Raw genomic sequence first — 14,192 nt, 5'->3', positions numbered from 1 at the left:
GAAAATATTGCAAGGTACTTGAATGCTAAAATAGAAAGCTTCAGTCTTGAATTGAAGCAGGCGGGCCTTTTAAGATGACAGAAATTTGAACAGAACCGAATTTGACAGAAATTTTAAGGTAATGGAAATGTGCTTGTGTGTGCAGAGCTGCAGCGGAGCCCGAGGCTGGGTTTCTCCTCTCCCCTTCAGCACTGCACTGTTCCCCGTTAGTCACAGAAATCAAAATTGCTACTCCGTTTCTATCATCTCATGTGCTTGTTATTCCAACTAAATTATAATAAGCGGATGTGATTCACTGCATTACTGTGCACCTTCTCATCCATTAGCTCCCACCAAAACCTCCGCAACCTCCCACCAGCAAGAAGAGAAAGCGAGTGAGTGACGACGTGCCGGAGTGTAAACCATTGAAGCCATTGCTGAGCGGCTCCATCCCTGTGGACCAGTTTGTGCAGACGCTCGAGAAGGTAGTAAGTCTTTGGTGGCAAGCAAGGTTCGAGCTGATTTCTACTAATCTCAGAAATGTGCTGCTTTGCTAGCAGAGGGAAAACAATTTTATTATTATAATTTAAATCATTTTAGTGTGGCTTGAAATGGAGGGGGGCTAATGAGTTGCAAAGTACTTTGGGGAACGTGTGTCCCTGCACTGAGTATGGATGGAATAGTTAGTACTCTGTGGAGGGATGTCCTGATCTAGGGGCTTCGTGTCAGTCATTTCCTCCCAGTTTCCCATGGAAGTGGAGCTCTTGGGGTCACGCTGGGTGGGTAAATTTCCCCCATGTAACTTTGAGATTCATCTGCTGATTTCCAATAAATTTAAACAGTGGGGAGGAGGCTCAAAAGTATTTAAGTTCCTGCAAGTTTTGTGAAAATGAGGTGACCGAGTGAAGAAAAGATCATGGAAATGTCTCCACTGATGGAGAAGCTTTCTGGGGAGCTGCAGGACAGGACTTGGTAGCTAAACTTGCAGGCAGTTGTTTTCTTCTCTGGGGAGCGCTGTTCTCGTCTGCATGCCTCCTTGGAGAAAATGGGTAGGGAAAAGGGCAGGATGGTCTGTGAGGAAGTTTGTTACATCTTCTTTGAGGCAGTAATGTCAGCGGATGGTCATTTGTGTAGTTAAAGGAGCCCTTCATCCTCTTTGTCTCAAGATTTTGCAATTGCAGTGACTTGGTGTAGGGAGAATACTGGCTTTAGCCTCCCTTTTCTATAGTTGATCCATCTGTATAATGAAGGTCATATTTGGCTTATCCTGTGGGTGTTTCCTCTGTTTATCCCAGAGATCTAGGATATCTGCAATGCCACTCTCTATTTTGTAGCCGTTCTCCCCTCTCCTCCCTCCCTGTGCCCTAGTCTTTCATCTCTACCTGTTTTCCCGAGTTGTAGTAACATCTCTCTCCCCAACACTACATCTAGCACGGTTTCAGTGACGTGAAGGTGGAGGACACAGCCAAGGGCCACATCGTACTCCTCCAGGAGGCAGAAACCCTCATTCAGATTGAGGAGGACTCCACGCACATCATCTGCGACAACGATGAACCTTTGAGGGTGAAACTGCGTGACCTGGTTCTCAAATTCCTGCAGAAATTTTAGCTCGTGGACATCATCCTGCTCTGCAAAGCGAGACCCCGGAGCAGCAGAGCTAAACGCTTTCCAGAGTGTGACCCCAGGGAGGGAGAGAGAATTTCTTGATTCAGAGAGACCAGAAACCACCTTCCCTTCATGGAGAAGCAAGGATGTATTTTTAATATCTATTTTTTAAATTTTATTTTTAACTGGGTTTGGAATCCTTTTGAGGGGATTCTCGTTCTGTAAAATTGGGAGTTGGAATCTTATAGGAGATATGAACTGCAGAGTAAATAAATAGAGTGTATATTTACAAGGTCAGGGTGAAACTGTGTGCAGACGCCGACATTTCTCTGTGTGACCCTCTCAGCATTTTATGGCCCAGTCCTTTGCCTGAGAAAACTGCAAAAACATTGAAACAATGGCCTCAGATATTAAGATATTCTTTTTCTTCCCACTGCTGCTTCCCAGTTACCAGATCCAATTTCCTGCCTGTCCTCCATTTACTTTGTGTGTGTGTGGTTCACTGAGGAGGAATGAGAAAGCTGGTAAGGCAAAGATTATAAAATTAAAAACAGAAAAGGGGGGCTACGCTGGACGTGTAGAATAGCTTCAAAGCAGCGAGAGCCTGGCCATTCCTTGCAAAAGCAGAGGGATTTTTGGAAAAGCTGTATGCTTTAGCAAGGGAAGGTGTTTATTGATGCTGCACCCTCGCTGTTACGACCAGATTTGTCCACCTAGCTCCAGGCTCTTCACCGAGACACGCAACGGACTGCTTTCTCCTGGCTTCCTCCATCATCAGTGGAGGACGTATCTCAGGAACACACTTCCAAAAGCCCATAAAGTAGTTTTAAACTCCTAGTGCTCATGAAGAACCTTTGAGATCTAAGTGCCTCTTCTTACCTTCCAAAAACCTGTCCTTTCAGGCCCAACATTCCCAAATCCTGCTTGAAATACTGAGTCATTTATACAAAGCCATCTGTACTGCAGACCTGGGGAGGTTTTTCACTCCCAAATTCATTTATTTGGGGCCTAAACTTAGTTAATAGTATTGCTTTTAAAAGCGACCGATTTCTCAGATTTACTGCTTTGTTTTTTATTGGATTGTTTTGTATTTATTTGGTGTTAAAAATAAAAAGCATAGTAAGACTGCCAAGGAGGAAGCGCGTTCTGTGGTCTATAAAAGCATCTGCATGCTTATTCCACATCCGCCTGCGCGTGTATATACACATTTGTAAAATATAACTACTCCTGCGCTTTATAGCTCTGGGGAGATTAAGGCAGTGGAAGAACAGCTCTGTAATAAAAACTATTTGCTATTGCAGTTTCCACATCGCATTTCGTACACATTAAGGATTTCTATTTGATTGGATGTACAGACTCCAGCATCCATACCTTTGCTTTGTGCGTATGTCATGGGCGTGAGAAAAATAGTATCGTTGATGTGATAAAAAACTTGTTGCAGTAGCATTAATCCTCGTAAGAGTTTACAACATATGCAGTAGCTCAGCTGCTTTATCATCACTCGAAAATGGAATAAAAGAATTGGACATATTTCACTTTCTAATTAAATCTCCAAAAAGATTATTCTTAACACACAGAGCCCACGTGATAAACTCAGCTGAGCTGAGCAGGCAGAGGGAAGAGCGGGCCTCGTAGTGAATATATGAGTCCTCGAGAACATCTTTCTACTTGTCACCTAGACCAGCTCCAGAGCCTTCATTGTGTGAATGTACTCATTTGCATTTATAATTATAGGGGACTTCACTTGTTGCTTTAAGAAGCCAGACCCGAGGCTGTGTTGCGCTTGTTGCACCCCCCCGGCCGAGGACGGGGCAGGCGGCGGTGGGCGCGCCATGGAGGCCGTCGTTTCCGCTTGGTGAGGGCTGTGCTGGAGCGGCCGAGTCCCGGGACATCCCGAGTGTGCGCGCCACGAACCTGAAATTCCTCCTTCGTTTTTCCTGATGCCTTTTGGGAAAGGGGAAGCAAATTCAGTAATTAGCGCTTGATGGCTGCTTATGAGCCACAACGCCGTTCCCTCACGGCAGCCGCGTGACGCTGTAATTCTGATCCGTGGCTGACCTTCCCAGCTTGGCTCCTCGGAGCTTTTGGCTCCGCGCGGGCTCCAGCCCGTGACTCTTCCCCTCACCAAACCGCTGCTGGAGGCCACGTGGGTTGAGCAGAGCTGCGACTCCCTGGTGTAAACAGACTCCGAGTGCTCAGTGCCCGTAACCCAAGGAGCGAGAAGCATTATAGCCCATCTCCAAAGGGTGGAAGTCCTTGGCGGGGGAAGAGATGAGTAGTAGCTACCTGTAGCTGGGATGGTTCCATGAGCCAGAACCCGAGAGCCAAATTAGCCAGGTGCCAAGACACGTTCTACGGCATTTATGTGATTTTATGACATGAAGCCCTGCAGTAACAGGGCTGCGGATTCACTGCCAGAAAAGATTTAACGGCGTTCTGTGTTTCTCTGACTCTGCAGGTGATGAGGCCAGGACGGCCGGAGAGGTTTGCTGGCTTTGCTGAAGTCACGCAGTCCAACCAGCCTTGTGTATCGGGGGAGAATAACCTCCTCACGTACTCGTTCAGCACGGCCTCCTTACACAGAAAGGCAGGTTAGCCAGGGAGGCTTCACAGATCTCAAGGTATGAAGCAAATATTTAAATGTGAAATATTTAAATACAACTTGTATCAGCCACAATAGCTACTCCACAGGAGCGAGTAGTTTATAATTAGGTCAAATAAACCCCGATGCCCGGAGCGCCCCGTGGAAGTCTCTCTGTGCTGCCTAACTTGACAGAAGTGGAGAGATGTGGTGTAGCCCTGCCTCTGACGGACGCTTTCGGACACGTTCCTGCCTTAGTGCCTCACGTTCCCCTCGTGAAACAGAAATCGTACCGTGCTCCTTCGCGGGCTGCCTCGAGACTTCGAGGGGCAAGCTGCCGCAGTAGAAATTGTATCGAAAGTGCGGTGGTTTGAAGGTAATTCCGGCACTGGGAGTGGGCTGCTGTGCTCATTATCAGCATTAGAAAGGTATTCAGACTCCACAGGTCGCTTTTAGCTTGGGGCACTACTGAAAGACAACTGACGTGATTGAGCTGTCATACCAAAAGCCTTAGCTGAGGTGCAAAGCTCGGCCCAGCAACAGCCAAACTGATATTTTTATCTTGTCAGCCGGTAGCTAATGGCTTTCCAAAGGTTTTCCCCATCCTCCTGGGGGGAAAAAAATCAATTTAAAAATTTGCACATTTTTCTTCTTGTTGTTTTTGGCAGGAAAACTTCTTACTGCTCCTGACCAGCATCTGAAAAGTGATTCACTTCTTACAAATAGAAAGGTTGTGCCTGCTGGAAAAATAAACATACTGGGGGGGGGATTCTTTAATGAAAAATCTTTATTAAACTAGCCAAAATAAATGCTTGTTCGTTCTGCAGAGAGGAAGAAAAAGAAATAGCATTTCTTCAGGCTGGGTCAGTCCTGCAGAGGTAACCATGGCAGCCCAGGAGAGATGCGAATGGAGGGGATGGAATACGATGGATGGCAAATACGGCCGAACCAGCGGTGTGTACCTGAACGGCCGGACAACAGCAAAGGGACTTGGTGTCACTTCCAGAACGGGAGGAAAAAAAAATCCCCATGGCCACCACGTGATGCTCATTGTGCCGTGGCCACCCCCAGGCCCCGTGGGGGTCCCGCATCCCGTGCCGCGCTTCACCGGCCTCTCGCAGCTCCCCGCATTAAACGCAAACAGTGGGGTTTGCAGCTGGGCTGCTTCTCCAGCAGCCGCTTCGCAGGGCTCCACCTCGGCCCCCAGCAAGTGGTTAATTCCCAGCGCGCTTCCCAACCTGCGCTCCCGCAGCGCAGCCGGGGCTGCATCACTGCGCTGGAGAATGATGGGGAGAAAAAGTTAAAATTGGCTTTCTGCACGTGGCTGGCTTTTATGGAACAGCTATTCTTTCTATTAATGTCGGCCTTAATAAAAACAACTGGACCAAGTCGTTTAATTCCAGGCTCACCGTGCCCAGGTGCAGTCAGTGTGAGCCCATCCCTTGGGGACCCACCACCTGGGCCCCATCACTTTGGGATCCCGTCCCTTGGGGACCCACCACCTGGGCCCCATCACTTTGGGACCCCGTCCCTTGGGGACCCACCTCCTGGGCCCCATCACTTTGGGATCCCGTCCCTTGGGGACCCACCACCTGGGCCCCATCACTTTGGGATCCCGTCCCTTGGGGACCCGCCACCTGGGCCCCATCACTTTGGGACCCCGTCCCTTGGGGACCCGCCACCTGGGCCCCATCACTTTGGGACCCCGTCCCTTGGGGACCCATCTCCTGGGCCCCATCACTTTGGGGATCCCGTCCCTTGGGGACCCACCTCCTGGGCCCCATCACTTTGGGATCCCGTCCCTTGGGGACCCACCACCTGGGCCCCATCACTTTGGGATCCCGTCCCTTGGGGACCCACCTCCTGGGCCCCATCACTTTGGGATCCCGTCCCTTGGGGACCCACCTCCTGGGCCCCATCACTTTGGGGACCCCGTCCCTTGGGGACCCGCCACCTGGGCCCCATCACTTTGGGGACCCCGTCCCTTGGGGACCCACTTCCTGGGCCCCATCACTTTGGGGACCCCGTCCCTTGGGGACCCACCTCCTGGGCCCCATCACTTTGGGGACCCCTCACCACGTCTTGTGGCCCACGGGGAACAAGCCAACGCTCTCCCTATGACCTTGGGGTTACAGCCAAGCCCCCCAGTCCTGCTCGCCAGGGCATGGCATGGGCACCTACGTGCTGGGGGGGGTGGTGGCTCTGTGGGCTACAGGGGACTCTTGCCCGTGAGGACACAGCGCTTCTCCCGTGGGGCCACAGTACTTCTCCTACGGGGACACTCGGAGGCCATGGGCAAGGCTTCGTTAGGGTCGGAGATCACGGGCCACATCCTGCATCTCACCCACGGACTGATGCAGCACCGCAGCAGGCTCCCAAACCACGAGGGCTTCATCCAGCCCTAAGAGGCAGCGACCTTCCCGACCTCCTGTTTCAGAAATCACGGCATCGGTTTGCCCCATTTTTACTGGCAGGGCGGAACGATCAAAAGCTCTTTGCCTTGATTAATGCAACAAATTAAATTACTCCTCCATCTTTCCTCTCCCTTGGCCCTATCACCAGCTGTCCCTGAGTGTCCCGAGGACGCCGTCCGCTCCTCGCCCCCGAGTGCCCGGCGGGGGGTGATGGCTCCATCTCAAACGTGGCGAGACGGGGCTGCCGTGGGCAAGCAAAGCTACGGCAGCGAATGTCCTGAGGCAGAACACAATCCAGCGCGACCAGCCTCCCGCTTGCTAAAACTCTGCGTCTTTATTATTTTCTTGATATTAATGGTGTTTGGTAACAAAAAGGGTGAGGGACGGAGCAAAGCAGCCCCGTGCTGCGTGGGGCTACATGGGGAAGCCCAATCACAAGCAAAGACATCACAACTTGTCTTATTTTAACTTTTTTATTATTATTATCCTGTTCGTAGCAAAATTGTGGGCTGAGAGTTTAAAACGCAGCTACGCAAGAGAGCGGGGCCCTCTGCCAAGAGCCGCCTGCAAGAAGAGCATCCGAAAGGCTCTAAAACCAAGACGGAAGGAACGGGTGTGACACCTCACTGTTTTATTCTCGAAGGAAATAGGGGGGGAAAAAAACCCCCAAGCAAACCCAACCTGCTGGGTTTCTTCCCCAGGACTCGCTGCATCCCCGGGGCAGAGCCAGCTCCCCGGAGGTGTTCACACGGACCGGCAGCGATTGAGCGAGGGTTGTGTTCTTTTTTTTTTTTTTTTTTGCTCCATTAAATTACTTAGTGGGTTAAATCGAACGGTGACAATTATCCTTCCCTTGCAGGCACAACACCGAACGCAGCATAGGTCTTTTATTAATTGCCTGGCTAATAACTGCTCATTTCCCTCTGACTGCTCTTAATATTTACTATTTTGAGCCTCTAAATTACAGTGTGCCGCCGTCGGCCCGGCGCACGCGTTCACTGGGTGGCTGCAGGTGCTCTGCGGCAGTGCTACCTCCCTGGTTCACTTCCCAAGTCCCTCCACGGCCTTTTGGTTGCAGCGTGGGCAAAACCCCGCTTTGCCCGGGGGCTTTAAGCCAAGACCAAGGCTCCCAAATGCCCTGACACAGCTTCGTATTTCCACCGTGCCGTTGCCCTGAGGCTAAAAGCAGGACCCAGGGAGTGAGGAGGGTGATGGGTGAACCCCTCTGTGCCTTGGGCGCCCACGGAAACGCAGCAGCAGTTTACTCTTCATCCTGCTAACAACTCCGGAATAATTTCTTAAAACATTGGGGGTAAAATCCTGGTTTTTCTTCCTGAAGCCTTTCATGGCTGGCCGCAAGGTATAAATCCCGCACCTCGCTTAGCACAGGCTGAGAAATTCTGTGGCTGTAGAGATTTGTAACACCCCCGCAGCCCAGCGCTCCCCGTTCCCTGCCAGTCCCACTCCCCACAGCCCCACGCGCTCTCGGCTTTAAACCTTTTTTCCTTTTTTTTTCTTTCCTAAACAGGGAAGCGATGCCGGGGTACGTTGGCTGTCCCGTCCCGTGGGTGGCAAAGCGGTCATCTAATTAACCTGGGAGCGATGGACCCAACGTGACCTCGGCTTTCTGTTGCTGCTGGTTTCCAGCCCTGCGGGAGCGTTTCCTGCATTTCCAGCTGGGGAAAAAAGAAAAAACCAAACCAACAGTAATTTCCCTGTTCCCGCCTGTCTTGGCGTGGCTGGGGCAGAAGGCAGGGCCGCCGGGGGTGCCAGCATCCGCGCCGGTGGCTGCGGGTCCTTTCCTGGGCTCTTGCGGGACCTGGTTGCCTTCATGGCATTGACAGGCAGAACGGAAACACGAGCAATTTCAGTGAAATTGCTTTTATCGAGGAATGTGTCATCTGAAAGGGAAAATCAAGGACATTTTTTGGGGAGAGGAGTGAAGTGTAAAGCACTTTCCCCTGCCCCCATCCTTCCTGGGAGAAGGGAACATGTTATTAGGGGGATTTACCCCCTCCTCCTCCTCTCCCCAGGGTCTGTTCCCCCCATCCCAGGTGCAAACCATCATATAGGGGGAAAAAAAAAGAAAACCAAAGGGGAGCTGTGATGCTGTGGCTTATCTCATCAAGGACAACTTAGTTACAGCTGTAAAAATTATTTATTTTAACAGGAGCTTTGTAAGGGCTGGAAAAGCCTCAGGCGCGCAGTCACCGCGGGCGAGATGGGGCCCAAGATGCTGCTGGGCTTATCGAGCTGGACCCCTGAAACGGCATCCAGCCACAGCAGCCAGGTCTGTGCCTGTGAGCGAGGTTTTTCTGTGCCCTCATGCCGTTAGCGATGTCCCTGCCTTCCACAGTATTTTGGGGAGAGACCCCCAGGCATCTGAGAGGCAAGTCTGGGCAGAGCACCCACCTCCTCCCTCCTGGGATCAAAATAATTTGGGCTTTCCCTGAAACCTAGCCTGGGAATAAACCCAAGCACAAACACTCCCAGTAAGGAAAATAAAGGGCACATTTCCCACGGGGACAGCAGCAAGGGCAGGTGACACAGAGGTGAACAACCAACCACGGAGAAAGCCGTCTGCTCCAGAGGAAGGGCCAAAAAAAGCAGCAGAAAGGAGGAGAGAGGGAACGCAGCAAAGTGCAGGAAAACCTGGGGGATTTCCAGCCCAGCGTGGAGGGGGAGCCCAGGGCCCCTGGCTCCGTCCCTCCCGCAGGTTTGAAGCTGGTGGACATCGGGTTGGGAATCACACAGAGCCGCTTGGTTTTCTCCACGTCACCCTTCTGCACAGAGAGGGGCCGGGAGCGTCCCCGGAGCCAGCGATGCCTGTGCGTGCCGTAGGGAAGGGCTCCCACCTTCCCGTTTCAGGAGCCCAGGACAGGGATGGGAAGGTTTGCAGTCCCACTGCTGGCTCGGCTGCTGCTCTCGTTGCCTGGGAACACCCAGACAACTTTTCTTGGGGGGGGGAAATTCACTGCAGGTCCGAGGCCCCAGGGCCACATCCTGCAAGCAGAGCAGGGCTCTGGGGAAGGTGCTGTGGTCGGCCGTGATCTGAATCAGCAACGCAGAAAATGCAGGTTTCCAGCCTCCCCCAAATCTGTCGTGGCTGGATGTCCCCGATGCCACCAGCAGCCCTGCATCAGCGTGGCGGCTGGGATGTGATGTGCCCTGAAGCTACACGAGGGTGCAACCCCCCCTGGGATGGGACCGGGGGCTCTCTTGGCCCAGCTGTGAGCTCGCCCAGGGAGGCGACGGGGTTTCGCACCAGACGCTGCCATCCCCGAGGGGTCTGCACCGTTCCAGACCAGCTCACTGCCCCTTGGGAGATGCAAGCCTGGGGAGACACCTGGTTTTGGGGTACCCAGGGCCACGGAGCAGCACCGCAGCTGCAAGCCCCGCTCTGGTCCCAACCCCTCTCTCCCCGCCCCTGGCACAGAAGGCACGGAGACACTCTCAAGTTAAACTCTCCATTTATTGGATCCTTTTACAAAAAAACCTCAACATTGTGCTCGTGGTGAAGGAGTGTTTCTTTTCTCTCGGTTTTTGTTCTTGTTTTTTAAACCTGGTGCTCACGGAGCAGTTTTAGCACAACCACGGCGCAGGCGAGGGCAGGGGCTGTGCTGTGTGACACGAACGGTGTCCGGGGGGGGTCCGTGTCACCGCAGACGATGCTATTTACAGCGAATGTGAGAAAGATCTCGCTCTGCACCCGGCACCCGCCGACTGCAACCCCCGGTCCCGGGTGAAGCGGCAGAAACGCTGGAAAGGGGAAGAGGCCCTTCCCCGGGGAAAGGGGCAGCTGCCGAGACCTTCCCGTCTCCTCGGGGCTGGAGCAGTGAGATTGCGTGCCCCAGGCTGCTCCGTGCTGGAGCTGGGATGGATCATACAACCTAACCTGAGCTTCGGAGTTACCCTGGGGCTCCCTGAAAATCACAGGAGAGCGACAAGGGGCAAAGGAGGGTGTTGGGGACGGTGGCACGGGCTGGAGCGCTCTCCAGAAACGCCCCTCTCCTCCCTGATGGTGGAGGATGCCTAAGGACAGCTCAGATCCTGGGATGTCTCAGGAGCAGAAAGTTGGGGTGTCAATCACGGGGCTGTACCCCAGAGGGCTTCTGGTGTCTGTTTGGGCAGATTTGGAAAGAGCAACAGCAGAGGACCGGGCGGGACAGCACCAGCCCTGCGGGTGGGGAAGGAGATGCTCTCGCTGGCCATTTAGTTTCCTCACGGCACCCAATCCCCCCCCCCGACTGCTGCTGTCCCGCACGTCCCCCCGGAGCTGCTGGCAGCGACTCAGAGCAACCATTTACCCCTTCACCCCCAAATCCTTCCCCTTTGGGGGGGGTCTCAACAAGGTGAAACCATCCCACGACCCGCGCAGTGATCCCATCGCACAGCCTCTCCCCACTCAACCCTGCTCCAGGTCTGACCCCTGGCTCCCGCAGCGCTCGGGATCCTCCAAAAAACACTTTGGGCAAGAGGCGAGCATGTCAAGAGCCTGGGAGGAAGAACCCTTTGGATTTCCACCGCTGAGCTCTACATCTCTACTGGCCTTGAACTGAAACGCATCAACGCAAAGGAAGAAACCCCCAACCTCGGGCTTGCCGCCAGCTCCGACTGCAGCCAAGCAACGAGGCTCGGCAAACCCCGAGCCCCTGCGATGCAAACGGCAGCTTCACATCACATCCGCGTTTTCCAAGCTCCCTGGTTTACTCTCTCTCACCAGAATAATATAATTTCCCTTAAGATTTTTGAAAATCAGTTGCTGAGAAGCGGGTCTCTATTTCTCTAAAGTGCAATCCGTGCCTGCATCCAGCCTTACTCCCGTTTGACTCCTGCTGTGCGGGCAGAGGGGTGGTGAAGGCAGAGCTGCCTCCGCTCTTGGCTGGCACCAGGGACTCGTGCTGCACGTGAGCGACTGCGTCGCTGCTAACGAACCACCTAGTAACGAGGGGAGATTTAAAGCCAGCGGCAGAGGAGTGTCAGGCCCCTCGGGGATGCTGAAGCTGGTGCAGCTGCTGCCGAGTGCCACGTTTCCACTCCGAGCAGGGGCGGAAAACATCCTTCCAGGGGTTTCGGGGCCTCGCAGGAGTCTCCAATCCCATTTTTAAGGAGACTGGGAGCCTTCGCGTGCTGCGTTTTGAGCACCTGATGTTAAAACAAAAAGAGAGTGGAAAGAAAAAGAACCACACAGAGAGGAACAGGTACCTTGAGCCGTATATCGCTGCGGTCTGTAGTGCTGGTGAAGGCACAAGCCGTCGGCTCTGCTGGGGACAGGCTGGCCCTTCCCTTCCCCTTCCCAAGGAGCGAGCGGTGGGGACCTGCAGGGCTGACATGACAAACTGGCTGAAACTGGGGAGGCCTCTGAGCACCCCGAAATGTGGTGCAGGCTGCAGGAGAGGAGCGCGGGCAGGGCTGAGCCCGGGAGCTGCTGACGGACCATCCCTGCTCCTCATCTTCTGGGAGACACCCGAGACACAACCAGGCGGTGACATCCTTCTGGTGCAGGGTGCCGGGATGCTGAGCTGCATCCTGCCTCAGTGGAAGCGGAGCCAGGAACGCTGGGGACATTGAGGTGAATCACACAAGTTTCACCTTCCCGTCTACCCAGCGAGAGCTTCGCCAGGCTGCCCTTAAACATCCGAGACACACGCTGAAGGAGAACATCACACAAAAGAGGACAGCCCGTGTCCTTCCCTCTCGTTACGGGCCGGGATCGAAGCAGAACGGAGCAGCAAGTTGAGCGATGACGTGGACATAATGGCGTTTGGCTTCGGTGGGCCAGAAACCAGCGCCGAGAACAGCCCCGTGAACACGATCCCAGCAGCGTCTCCCGGCTCACGTGAAGGAAAGCTCTGGGCGGGATTCACCTTCGAACGCAGCCCAAAGCCAGGGCGTGAGTGCGGCCGGGATGGGGGTTTAAGGCAGTTATGCTGAGGCCCACCGGCAAACCCGACATCGGCACGTTTCGCTGGGGGATGGGGGACGAGGGATGAGGCGGAGCGGGGACTCCGGCCCACGGAGCAGCCCCGGCTCCAGCACGCACGGGCTGGGCTGGCGCTTCACTTCGGCTCTGCTCGGCCGCGCGCAAATTAAGAGTCAGCGTCTTCTCCTTCCTCCGCTCTGCAAAACGCGAAGCGATCTCAAGAGAAGGCCCCAACACCCCGACTCCCATCGCACCGGCACTGTAAGCTGAAGTACTGCCTGCTGCCCCGGCAGGGACCAGGCCCCGTGAAGAGCCGGCTCTCGGCAGATTGCATTCACGCTTGGAGGCTTTGGGGAAAGAGGTTTATTTTATCAGCAAAGGCTCGTATAGCCGATCTCGGGGTGCTGCTGGAACAGCTTTCCAGGGCCCTGAAGGGCAGGAGGAAAAGTCCCCAAGCGCTTGTGAGAAGCCCAGGCCACACTCAGACTCTCTAGAGCCGGTTTTGACACTGCAGCGGCTGTAGAAAACCGCAGGCCAAGGCAGCCCGCTCAAACGCACGAGCCTGGGGCGTTGCCAGCTCCCACTCCGCTGCCGACGGACCGTTCCGAAGCCCCAGACACATTCCCCGTCTTCGGAGGTTTAGCAGCGGCTGCGATGTGCCGCACAGGGCGGAAAAGGACACCGAGAAGGAGTCTGCGGGCACCAAACTGCCCCGTGGTTGCAGCACGGGACCCGGCATGGTGCTGGGAGCTGGGGAAGAACCCTCTGGGGCCAAACTCTTCCCTGTTCACCCCTCTCCGAGGGCAGGGGCAGGGCAGTGAGCAGAGTAGAGCAAAGACACCGGATGACACCTGAAAGTCCTCAGAGCAAGATGAGCCAGGCCGTGGTGTGCGGAAGGGGAGGAGGACAAGGGCTGCCCCGCAGGAGAAAGGACGGGGACGACAGCGGTGACCAGAGCTGCCTTGATGCTGGGAATAACCCCTCTGCACTCAAACGCCTCCAGCCCGAGTGGGCAGACAGGTCCAGAAGGGAAAAGGGGATGGGGGAAAAGAAAAAAAGCAAAAAAAAAAGCCAAAAAAAAAAGCCTCACGCAGCAAATCTAAAACACTTTCATTTTAAATAACAATAATTATAATTAAAAAGAATGGTTGCCCTTGGCTAGTGAAGGGGCAGAGCCACTAGCCAACGTGCCATTCCTCAGTGTACGATCCTAGGGAGCGTCTTTACAGAAGCTGTGAGATCCTGTTCCCTGTCACTCGGTCGAGTCGCTGTGGGGAGAGCGGGAAGGGAGGGGGAAACGTGCCCGTCCAAATCCAGGACGTCCCTTTCGCTCCGTGGGAGGGAGGCCGGAGTCAATAGCAAAAGGCGTTTTGCACTCGCAGCCCCACCAAAAAGCCACCCTCTGCCCTCACCCGCCGCCGGCCAAAGTTCGGAGAGCCGAGGGCGCCCGGCTGCCTCCCGCTTCTAGATGAACTTGAAGCATTTTGTCTTGTCGTGAGGCAGGCGGGTCTTGAAGAGGACCGAGTCCACGCGGAACTGGGTGTACAGGAGGGGCATGTACCCGTACACCTTGACGAAGAAGTTGATGCACTTGTGTCGCTCGTGGAAGTGAGAGTCGTCGTGCGAAAGCGCCTGAGGGCACCCGGGGCAGCGGAAAGTCCAGCGGGAGGTCACCTGCAACGAGAGGGAC

At 54.3% G+C, this 14,192-nt stretch overlaps 2 protein-coding genes across 14 annotated transcripts in view; one reads left to right on the top strand and one right to left on the bottom strand.

Annotated features, from left to right (window-relative positions):
* INTS9 (integrator complex subunit 9) overlaps window positions 1-2,716 on the top strand; it is a 71,897-nt gene extending 69,181 nt beyond the window's left edge. For both annotated transcript variants that reach the window (XM_075750347.1, XM_075750348.1), the window contains 2 exons: window positions 327-464; window positions 1,411-2,716. In XM_075750347.1, the coding sequence (XP_075606462.1) occupies window positions 327-464; window positions 1,411-1,587 (315 nt within the window). In that variant the 3' untranslated portion in view covers window positions 1,588-2,716. The remainder of the gene's footprint in view (window positions 1-326; window positions 465-1,410) is intronic.
* Window positions 2,717-10,032: 7,316 nt separating this feature from the next.
* The window catches only part of EXTL3 (exostosin like glycosyltransferase 3), a 160,022-nt gene continuing 155,862 nt past the window's right edge, over window positions 10,033-14,192 (bottom strand). For all 12 annotated transcript variants that reach the window (XM_075750343.1, XM_075750334.1, XM_075750332.1 and 9 more), the window contains one exon: window positions 10,033-14,176. In XM_075750343.1, coding sequence (XP_075606458.1) covers window positions 13,967-14,176 — 210 coding nt within the window. In that variant the 3' untranslated portion in view covers window positions 10,033-13,966. The remainder of the gene's footprint in view (window positions 14,177-14,192) is intronic.

Source organism: Balearica regulorum, chromosome 3, assembly GCF_011004875.1.
Source record: "Balearica regulorum gibbericeps isolate bBalReg1 chromosome 3, bBalReg1.pri, whole genome shotgun sequence".
NCBI lineage: Eukaryota > Metazoa > Chordata > Aves > Gruiformes > Gruidae > Balearica > Balearica regulorum.
The sequence above is the reverse complement of the archived record's forward strand: the minus strand, read 5'-3'. Positions and strand labels throughout refer to the sequence as shown.